The sequence below is a fragment of the Daucus carota genome, chromosome 4 (genome assembly GCF_001625215.2).
Source record: "Daucus carota subsp. sativus chromosome 4, DH1 v3.0, whole genome shotgun sequence".
Lineage (NCBI taxonomy): Eukaryota > Viridiplantae > Streptophyta > Magnoliopsida > Apiales > Apiaceae > Daucus > Daucus carota.
Genome location: NC_030384.2, coordinates 24,916,094 through 24,927,801, shown reverse-complemented (window position 1 = coordinate 24,927,801; position 11,708 = coordinate 24,916,094). Strand labels below are relative to the sequence as shown.

Sequence of the window (11,708 nt, the reverse complement as noted above, 5' to 3'; positions counted from 1 at the left end):
TTTGATCATATAGCAAATATTAATATTTTTGTAATTTTATTTTTCTGAATAAAAATATAACATAAATATTTTAATTCAAAAAAAGAAAATTTTAAAAATACTAATTTTAAACCTGTGGTCAAACCTTTACATGCGTGTCATGTACTCTATACAGTTCATAAAACTTTGTTATCAACAAACTTGTGCAAGACACTTCCCTGCAGCTGCCAAAGAGCCTATAAAAGCACCAGATGAAGTGATCACAAAAATCATTCAACTGCAAATCAAACGCTTATCTTTAGCCTCATCCCACCACTGTCTCAAAAACCAATCCAACTAGCTCGGATCACTCACGCACAAAATGGGGATTTTGTCATGCATGCTGAGTTGCTTTTGTTGGCCGCGCAACACCCATTAACTCCGCTCCGCATTAGTATGATATTGTCCGCTCTGGGCCGTGGCCAAGCCCGCACGGATTTGTTTTCGGGCTCCTCCCAAAAGGCCTCATACTAATGGAGTTCTTTGGCTGCTTATATTCAAGATAAATCTTCTTTATCTTTCCGATGTGGAACTTGGGTTGAACCCACTCAACAGCTTTAGCCCCTCTTCATCTGCAAGAGTTGACCATCAACAAAATGCCAAAGAGGAGCGTTTGAGCATTCACCACTCGAAGAGCAGCAAATCAAGTAGAAGCACAGCTCCCATTCCAGTTTCCTACTTTCCTGTTAATTCTCGTCTCTCTTCTCTTTTTTGTGATTTTCGCCGAGACTAAAATCGAGCTTCTTAGCATTGTAGACTTCAAGGGATTAATTTCTTTTAGTTTTTCGCCGAGAGTAAAATCGAGCTTCTTAGCATTGTATTACAGAGTACAATTTCAAATGTTGCGGAATATATATCTTTTTGAATTTCGCAGATCAGATTTCAAAATTGTGCATGACATCGTGAGAGCATCTCGAAGAGTCTTCTGGTTGTCTCTTAAATATATAATGACTCTTATGAAGTTGGTACATTTTCAAGAGTAACGATGTTTGATAAAATTAGCTAAATACAGGAAGAATTAGGTGTATAGGAAGGCGAATAACATGGCAATAATGATTATTGTGATTTTGTTGTATGAATAAATTCATCACAGAGCTGATGAGAGAGTTGCTGAGGAAGAAGCGGTGCAAAGAGGTGAAGAAGGAGATTAGGAAGAAAAATGGAATCGGTGTTCTGCTAATCTCAATTAGGGAACCAGTACCTGTGATATAATTCAATTGTATATGTTATTTTTCGAAATGTTTTTTTTTAAAAAAAAATTGAACTACAGTTTTATAATAACTTTTTTAATTTTTTTTAACAAAAATTTGAGGTTTAAACAGAATTTAAAAAAATATCGTAAAACTATAATAGTCCATGTATTTGCTTAAATTTAAAAAACTAGCTGGCTTTGTTATGCTTCACTAGTATTTTCGTTTTAGATTATGTTTATCTTCTGTCATACACCTATCTCAAAAGCACAAAATAACCTTATCTCAAAAACACAAAATAAACGCCGAATCAATTTAAAATTCAATTCTCGTTCACCACATTTATTATTGTTTGTATAAATATTAATCATGAATTGGCAATCTAACTTTAAATCTGATATTTTTTACCTATCGATTTAGGATTTATCGAAAAAAATTTATAAATTGAAATGTGATCTGATAAAATATTTTTTATAATTAATACAAGATTTATCAGATAAATCATGAATTTTCAATCAAATCATAATGTAATTGATAAATTAATAAAATATTTTTTTAAAATTAATGGGAGATATTTCAATAAATCAAGAATTTTTATACCAGCCTAATTATTAAAAATTACTCTCTCTGTCCCTCCATTTTTTTACACTTTTTTGCATTGCTCGACGCGCATTTTAAGATGCATATAAAATATAATTTCATAATTTTTTTTTGAAATTTTTCCTTTTATATAAAAGTTTAGGTAGTAAATTTTTATTTGAAAAAAAATTTAAAATAATTTATCAAAATATATTTTATGAGAATATCAAAATGCCTACCGTGTCAACAACCGAGGAGTATAAAAAACTGCAGAAGTTAAATTGCAAGTTCACTGAACTTGGACGCATTCCAGTAAAAGTAGAGTGGCGGCGTCCCAGAAGCCCAGAACCCACGCGTGTGTTGATTTGCATACATGCACACTTCTCTCATCTATGTGCATATACAATCACTGCCTACTTTAAATTCATCAACCATTTCACTTCTTTCACCAAAATGGCACTTGTAAAATCTCCTTGTTATTCAATTCCCAAACCCCATTTTCAAAAACCCAATTCTTCAACTACAAATTCATCACCTCGCATCCATTTCATCACCTCATCTTCATCTTCACCCTTCACTGAAAAACACTCAACAGATAGATACAAAAGGGAAAACTGGATATACAAGAACCAGCTTGAACCATCTTGCTGTGCTCCTTTTCCTCCTGACTCAAGCTCTCTGAGAGATTATGATATAGCCCTTCAGCTTCCTCAGCTCAAGAAGATGTTGCAAGTGTTGAGAGAGAAGAGAGAGAGTAAAGGATTTGATGAGAGAGGAGAGGGGAAGTTTGGGAGTGTTTATTTGGTGGGGACAGGGCCAGGGGACCCAGAGTTGTTGACACTGAAAGCTATGAGAGTTATTCGAAGTGCTGATCTTTTGTTGTATGATAGATTGGTGTCTAATGAGGTTCTTGATTTGGTGGGTCAGAATGCTAGGCTTCTTTATGTTGGTAAGACAGCTGGGTACCATAGCCGTACTCAGGTTAGTCATTTGACATGTTTTATGTTTGTGTTATTGAGAATTTGTTTGATTTTGAATTGGGGGTTTTGGAAAGATAGGATTTCTGATGAGTTTGTCAATTTGGGTTCGAAAATTGTTGGTTTGGTGTTGTTTTTCCCTGTTTGCTTAAAGAATGTCTTTTAGTTCATGATAATTTGACGTTGTTGTGATGATTCGGAGAACTATAATGTGATACATGTTGTAGGTTTGATAAAGGACTATCCTGTCATACATGGTTTTTAAAGTATTTGTTGAGTTTAAGTATTTTTTTATGGTTAGAATTCTGATGAGTTTGACGATATGGATCTTGATATTGGTTTTGAGTTGTCTTCCAATAATTTGTTTTGTGAATAGAATATGCTATTGCATAGTGTATCCTTATGGTAATTTGACATTGTTGTCTGATCTGTAAAATTATAATGTTATATTTATTATAGGCTCCAGTTATAGGAGAACTGATTGATTTGAATTGGGGTTTAAAGAAATATTGTGATTTTGATGAATTCGAAAATATTAATAAGAGGACTCATACTTTGTGGGTTTTGTGTTGTATTTAACTATTTCTTTCATTAGTTCGCGAAAAAAAATGTCGTTTTGAAGTTCTCTTAGGTGATTATAATACATACAGTAGAGTACTGGTAGCAAAGAATTTGTTCGACTTGAATTGGGTTTCTCGGAATGACACAAATTGTGATGAATTTGACAATATGGGTTTTGGACTTTGCTTTTTTGCTGGTTCTTTTATGCAGTATTTATTTCTTTTGATCGTAAAAGGAAAGTGTTGTTAGGGTTGAGGGTGAGTTTGATAGAGCAGACTTGATGCCAATTTATCCTTTTGATTGGCGACTAAAAAAACTAACAGTAAAATGCAAAGATTGAAATTTAGTACATTTGACAGCAGCTTCATTATGTGCAACTTGTGCTTACTTGTAATCTGTAATCATGTACATTTATGTGCGACAAGGTAAATAACTGTTATAGTATAATTTCTTTGTTTTCTTTTTATTTTCTTGTTTCATTTCTCAAAAGACAATATTTGGTTTTTGAAAAAGAAAAGTGTTTGTATATGTATTCTTTGCAGGAGGAGATACATGAATTGCTATTAAGTTTTGCTGAAGTTGGGGCGACAGTAGTGAGGCTTAAAGGGGGAGATCCACTGGTGAGATTTGCTAAGAATTACATCTTCTTTGTGATTGCTTACTATAAAATGGTGTAGTAGAAAATTTTGAAGTGACAAGTTTGTTATTAATATTATGGGTCTTAGGTGTTTGGAAGGGGTGGAGAGGAGATGGACTTTCTGCAAAAACAGGGCATTCAAGTAAAAGTTATTCCAGGTATAGTGAGGTAGAATAGTTTCACACTCCTTGTTCACATTATGCTTTACATTTTATTTAAAAATTCATTGTCATATTCTTGCAATGTTGGCGTAAGATAAACAAGCACTGAATATATATTTTCAATCTTACTTCTGAGCCTAAAGTTTTATAAAGTTTATCTAATGTTATAATATACATATAACAAAGACATGTTGTAAACATAGTGTTGGTGCACTTGATTAGCTTCACCAATGGCACTTGCCCAACTAAGTTTATTTCCAAACAACCATGGCAATTCTGTGAATTGCCTTGAGAAGCCTCTAAATCAACTTAAACTCGACTCCCATCTAGTTATTCATATTCTCAGATCTATCCTTGTTCCTGCCTTAAGTATTATTCAAAAATAAAATGTGTATCATTACATATCTACATCATAGTGCCTTGGATTGCAAGACCATATGAGTGGATACTGGTAATCATATATAGCTATTTCTTTGCAGGAATTACTGCTGCTTCAGGCATTGGGGCAGAGCTTGGGATTCCGTTGACACATAGGGGTGTGGCAAATAGTGTTAGATTTCTGACAGGCCACTCACGGAAAGGAGGAACCGACCCTTTGTTTGTAGCAGAAAATGCAGCTGACCCCGATTCAACTTTGGTCGTTTACATGGGCTTATCAACTCTTCCCTCACTTGTCTTGAAGTTGATGCATCATGGTCTTCCACATGATACACCAGCTGCAGCAGTTGAACGTGGGACTACACCTCAACAGCGCATAGTAAGTAATTTAATCCACCTAATGTGCCTGAAAATTGAAAATATCACCAACTGTAATGGAATATGCCTTCTTGTCACAACGCATCTGTTTTCTGCATACCAGAACTCTAAAACTGTATTTTTAGCCAAATCCCAAATTGCGCACTGAAGGTTGACTGAACATTCCTACCCACCTTTCATTGGAATTTCGTACTCAAATCATCTTGTAGCCACTAAACATAGAACAGCAACTGTTCAATAAAATACTTGGAAGAAACAAAACAATAACAATTCAAACAGAGGCTGGCACAGCATAAAACTAGCAAAAAAAAATTCATAATTCACTAAACATATAGTCTGGGTTTGATGCTTGCTGAAATCATATTTTTTCCAACCTAAGAATTCTAAATCTTTTTTTGGGTATGGTAAATCGCATAAATTTAAATACAGGAAGAATATCCACTGGGATACACGATGGTTGGGATGAAAATCCGAAACTTAGTCGGAATTGATTTATATATAAACCCATTTATATGTGAGCAAGGTCATAACTCATAATTCAGATGGAACATATATATATATATATATATATATATAATACAGGTCTGACCTAACGTTGGTACTTTGTAAAATTAATAAAACCTCAACTTTAAGAACTATAAATTTAATATTGTGATTGAACTTTAAATCTGGATAATTGCTATAAAGATAATTTCATTGAGGAACCATAATATCTATCATCTGTGAAATTCTACACCGAGTTGGGGCATAACATTTGAGTAAAGTATAAATTGGGTGCCGAATTTGTATCCGTTTTTGCATTTTATTGAAATTCTGGCCACTAAAATGCAAAACTGGATAAAATTCGGCCACTAATTTTCATTTTACTCCATAACTTTTTGTGTGTTGTTCCATCTGGTAGATAGTTCCTCAAACTATGACCTGCAGAAATCACCTGCAATTAAATAATAATATTTGGTGAATATCACTTGGTCATTTGCACATTTTTCTGTTCTCAAGTATAATTTTGTATAGGTTTGTAATGAATCTCACTTAGTCATTTGCAGCATATTTGTGTTATAATTGTATTTGTGTTGTCTTTCATGAGTGAGGGTTGTATTGTACATGTATATTCTTAATTTTTAAAATTTAATATTGTAGGTATATGCGGAAATAAAAGATCTTGCTGACAGTATTGCGACAGCGCAGTTAATATCTCCAACTCTCATAATCATTGGGAAGGTCGTCGCTCTTTCACCATTGTGGCCATATTCCTCTAAAGTTGCATCCACTCTGGTGGAAACCAGATAGATAAGATGCAAGGAAAAGGACAACATGCTGTTCAGGTCCACCAGTGTTTATTTTGTTCTCTGGACTTTCCAATCGACAGTGAAATCTGGTCCCTCTTCCTTGCAAGAGAGCCTTGGGTTGTGTAACAAAATTGCACCGCCTCTTGTATAAACAAAGTCACTTCAATAGTTCTGAGGAAGGTGTCTGCCTGAATGGTATAGAAGCCTCCATCTGATATTGTGTTATAATCTCTTTAATGGGACGCGGAATGAGTTCAATTTTTGATAGTGGATAGGCATTTTTTTTTCTTTTGTTTTTCTGAAAATTTTGTAATAGTACTGGTGTTCTTAAGAGGGGACAACAGTAAAATTAAAAAGAAAATTTTGTTGTGCACGTACTTTTATCTTTTTCTTTTTCTTTTCACATTTTCCATTTTGAGTGAACTTTTGTTACAGGACAGTTGGTGTTCATTTCATAATCCATATTCTTAAATTCTGCATCTTATTCTCTTCTATTGCTTATATTAATTGCAAAATTATGTATAGGTTGCTACTGTTTCACTTTTCAGCACAATTATCAACTAAGTTGATGCCTTTCTTATTCTGTTTTCTAGTTATCCTGCATGTCCATGCTTCTGGAACAAATAACTCAGTTCAAAAGTGTGCATGAATCCTTGTTCAAAGTTTTAGATATGCATCTTTATTAAATTGATTACTGACTTCAAGGAAGATCTAGATATCTCCATGGTCCAAATATGGACATTTATACAAGTCTACCACTTAATAGTTAATATGCATGCAAGTCATGCTAACTAGGCCAACCAAGAAAATATAAATGATATGACAATGGAAGATCAAATTGATGGAAGTAAACCCTTTATTTATATATACATTTTACACAGTACAATAGTACATAGCAACATGGTAACCTACAAAAAATGAATTGAATAAGTATATATCATATTATGTTATCAGATTTTTAAAAAAATGAATAATTTTGATAATAATAGTAATGATCCCCCTCCCCCTTCTTTCTCTGCCCTTTAGCTCCATGTCCGACCACCATAAAGAAAGCGTTCTTGAAGCAATGGAAAATGCCACCAGCAGACAAGCACTTTGGATACTTACCTTCAAAATTGTTGTGCTGAAAAATGGATTTCAAGAAACCATACTGCTGAGTTTCAGACATGTTTGGGTTCTCTAACAGGCTACTGTTAGTTGAGTTGCCTGTTAGTTCCTCGGTGATAATTTGTCGATAATGATGTCTTAATGCATTTTTCAAGGACTATCACAAGCTTGTATATCTACTAGAATCATTTCGCATACACTCTGGGATGGGATATTTTGTGACATCCCTTCCTGCTTTGCTGGTTCTGAGCTCTGGCTGACCCAAAGAATCCCGATGCAAGTCCATTATGATCCTATTGAACTCTGCTTCAGGGAGCGACGAATTTAGAAAGTAAGGAACCATCTGTCTTTTGTTTGGTATGATGGTCTTCTTGTGACCTGCATAGGCTCTGTGTCCCTGTATTAAACAAAGTTGAGTTATTAGAGAGCAGTTCATGAATGTTGTATGCTGAAGCAATATTGTTGACAACGGCACTGATTGTGCAAGTACCTGGATTGCATGGCCCATATTGCCACCATGGGAAGGCATGAAAACATCACTATTCTCAGAAACCATGTAATCAATGGCAGCCAAAATAGAGGCTTTATTTGCAAAAGGCTCGAGCTCCCCAGGCAATGCAAGGTCATTTTTGTTGTAAAAATGAGGAAACTCTTTAGTCAATGGTAGAAGTGCTTCTTTCCCACCAAATGGTGTGCCTCCAGCCCAAAAGATCCTCACATTTTTTGGTGCACCCAGAGCTTTGAGCAACCTACACATTAAAATAAGTAAATGAATAACCCCACCAATTTATAATTTGACATAAATAGTGTATAAAGTTTAAAAGCCAATGAGATATATTGTTATCTTAGAAACTTACCGAGTGACATCCAAGGCATTCAAGGGGCAGAGACCAGCAAGCTTTCTGTCATGGTAAGTCATGTTCGATCTTGATGTTAATAGCTCCGGTCTTAGCTTTCTCTCATTGCTTATCACCTCATCATATTCTTGGCTTAAACCAGGAAGGCAGCCTGTCCTGACCCATACATCCTTTTCCATACGCAAATGAAGTGCAAGATATGGCCCTTTGCTCTGTATCCTCTCAGTAAGTTTATTACCGAGATCCAAGATTGGTGGAGCAAATTTCAGGGCATGAAAAGCAACCTACATGACAAAAAACAGAATAACATCCCATAATTAGCCTGGCAATTCAACAGATAAGTGGATCAAAAACTAATAGCTGCTCCTTCATTTCCAACTTATATATAGGGTAGTAGAGCTTGTAGTACCTTGCACCGAAGCTTTTGAAGATCAGAAGGGAGATCCTTAGATAGCCTTGAATCTAAACCGCGTAAAAGGAGAACACCTTCCCGTCTCATCTGCAAAAACCAATGGAAATTATGTCAGCATGATCATGTCAACAACTTAAACCAAATAATATATATATGTATATACATATAATTTACATAAGTTCTTCAATATTAATGCAATTAAACCAATCTCATTTTGTAGAAGCCTACACAGTAACTTGTAGGTATTTGAAGCAGTGTAAATTTACAACCATTCGACCACATTACTACATGACTACATGTCAAGGAAAAATTAGTGTTTATCATCTAGAAGAATTTACCCCTTACATTACTTCCAAATATCAGAGTTGCCTCCAAATTTTACTTCTCAGAACCAGTTCTATATACTCTAAACATTAAAAGAATAACTTCATATTTATTTTATCTGAGGTATTGCCTGTAAAGCATTTACTCAGTTATATCTAACTTCCCAGAATACACATTAATGATCAACCAGCTATCCTCAAGTCATTGATGAAGCAGACAGCTACCTAAACGTTTGCTTGCTCATAATCTTTAAAGCAGTCCAGTAAACAATCAATATTTTGGAAAAAACTGTGTATCAACTAAATCACAATCAACTTGAAAACATTAAGATGGACAGAGTGCCATACCCTTCTGAGATAACGTGCACGGATCCATTGCGGTGATACATGAAGAGGAGTGTGTTTTTCCTCAACTGGCCTCGACATCACATGAGTAGATGGCAACGATGAAATTATTCTTACATCATTAGCCAACACACTCTTGAAGTGCTCCACATCAAAGATATCAGAAAACTCACTGCGTCAAAATAAACAAATTTCAAAACAACTTAGTTTGTTATCTCAGAGAAGCAATCAATTAAATCCATAAAATCGTAAATAATTGAAATTCGACTACAAATGGATGAACTTTAAATGGATAGTTTTAAATTCAGTGTCACAATAATTGAACCGGCATGCTAAACATAGCTATATATACTTGTAGGCTCAAAGCATCAAATGAAGTAACTAGAGTAAACATTAACAACAATAATACAAAACATGAATCAATAACTAGGCAATAAAAGTGAACAAAATTTCCAAAAAAAAAAAATCTCGAAATAGAACAAACCTTTCATCCCCCCAAATGACATTGACTTGCAAGATAGGAACTACCAAAGCAGCTCCAAGAATCCTAGCAATGACTACAGCATCAACAATCTGATTCCTCTGTTGATTCATACCACCAGAAACAACTACCACCAAGTACTTACTCCTATCCTTCATGATCCCCACACTTTCTTTCTCATATTCCCTACTGAAATCCAAACAAGGCCTATACCCCAACCCATCAGGTTGTTTCCAAAACTCAATCTTTTCTTCACTTTTCTCCATTTTTGCCTCAAGCCCACCATTCTTAAGCTCAGATTTCAAGACCCCATTTGCCACAACTGCTGATTGAGGCTGAAAACCCAAAACCCCGTTTGACAAAACTGAAGATTCTTGGTGAGAAGCAGAAGAACAAGGGTTTGGTGAAAAAGGGACAAAAGGGTCAATATTGTACCACATCTTGAGCATCCCAAGAAACCCAAACAAGAAAATCAAAGAAAAATAAAATCTTGGGTTCTTGAAAATCTTGAAGCTTGAGCTCTTGGGAGCTTTCTTTGGAGAAAGCAGCAAGCTTTGCAGAGAAGATGGTGTAATAATCTGAGATGGCACTGATATATAGCATTGCTTCTTGTTCTTGCTCTCTTTATTCTTGGATTTCAACATTATCATACACATGATTCTAGCTCAAAATAGACCCTTTTAAGCACTCTTTAAAGAGCTATAGATACAAAATAGATACAAGTTTCTTGATGGTTCTTGGAAGAAGATTTTCAAGAGAGGAGAAAAAGAAAAGAATGAAGAGTGTTTGAATCCGCGTTTGGCGTATAAAAAGAGACTACTGACTCTGGTCAGAGGGGGTGTGTTAATCAGACAATTATTTATAGTGTTTTATATCTAAGTGGGAATTAAATATTGTCTTAATTATTTATTTGTTTTTATTGGGTGGTTTTTAAATTGGGAGCTGAGCAAACAATAATATGCTGTTTTTCATTTGGGGTCTTTTGTATTATTGAATTCGATTATTGGGTGATTTGACAGTTTAGCCCATGAAGTTGTTGAGTATTTTTATCTTGATTAATCTCATGAGTGTTGTTTTCTACTGTGGTACACGTTTTGTGACTGCAGATATGGGAACATATATGGAATTTTATATTTTGAGGCGGTTGATTCTTTAATAAAGTGTTTTGAAAATAAGTTGAAGTTTTTAGAGAGAATTCAGCAATTTTTAGTAAAAGTGTTTCCACTTATTTACATACAAACGATCAAGAAAAATTTGTCAAAAAAACGGATCTAGAAAAGTAGAAATCAAGAAAAACAGAAACAACACTCAACTTCTGCTTCTTACAAACAAAACACTTTATCGAGCAGATGTATAACAATTATGGTAATATTTTTAGTTATATTTTGTTTGTAAGACACTACTATGTTTTTTGTCAAAAAATAATATATCTTATATTTATTTTGTAAAAAAATATCTTAAAGCTGTTTTTTTCCAAATTATCTTTTAATAAAAAAATCTTTGGTAATTTATTATTATTATATGCTGGGAGTTCGACGCTTCTCGTATCATTGCAACTGTTCAACAAATTGAGACAAATTTTAAATTAAATTTCAAATAAAAAAAGGTAAATTAGATTTTATCACGAGAATATATTAATAAACCTTTCTTAATAATTTAAACACGCTCATCCCTTGTTTTGCATTACAGTTTGGGTTACAACAAAAACAAAAGAAAGTGAAAGAGACAGTTAAAGGAAGGGTAAGAAATACTCATATTAAACATTTTTTTAGAAAAGATTATCTACACATCATATATAAGTTAAGATAATTTAAAATAAATAAATTTATATGAACTATATAAACAACCTCATAATTGTATACATGGCCAATGTCTTGGCACCAACTTAACAATTTTGATCTTAATTACTTTAATAATTAAGATAAGCTTAAAAAGAATATGTTGAAGATTAGGGCTCTAATTCGAGTCAAGCCGGGCGAGTTTCGAGTCGAGCCTAATTCGAGCCAAGTTTAATC

At 34.1% G+C, this 11,708-nt stretch overlaps 2 protein-coding genes across 2 annotated transcripts; one reads left to right on the top strand and one right to left on the bottom strand.

The window, feature by feature from the left end:
* Nucleotides 1-2,087: 2,087 nt before the first annotated feature.
* On the top strand, nt 2,088-6,652 carry LOC108216306 (S-adenosyl-L-methionine-dependent uroporphyrinogen III methyltransferase, chloroplastic-like). The gene is made up of 5 exons (XM_017389033.2): nt 2,088-2,768; nt 3,868-3,945; nt 4,051-4,120; nt 4,603-4,880; nt 6,020-6,652. The coding sequence occupies exons 1-5, from the start codon at nt 2,241-2,243 to the stop codon at nt 6,167-6,169; spliced, it is 1,104 nt and encodes a 367-aa protein (XP_017244522.1). The 5' UTR covers nt 2,088-2,240; the 3' UTR covers nt 6,170-6,652.
* Nucleotides 6,653-7,006: 354 nt separating this feature from the next.
* LOC108219229 (O-fucosyltransferase 20) lies at nt 7,007-10,524 on the bottom strand. The gene is made up of 6 exons (XM_017392555.2): nt 9,697-10,524; nt 9,216-9,384; nt 8,542-8,631; nt 8,133-8,416; nt 7,766-8,024; nt 7,007-7,672 (listed from the first exon to the last, which is right to left on the bottom strand). The coding sequence occupies exons 1-6, from the start codon at nt 10,347-10,349 to the stop codon at nt 7,436-7,438; spliced, it is 1,692 nt and encodes a 563-aa protein (XP_017248044.1). The 5' UTR covers nt 10,350-10,524; the 3' UTR covers nt 7,007-7,435.
* Between the last annotated feature and the right edge of the window lie 1,184 nt (nt 10,525-11,708).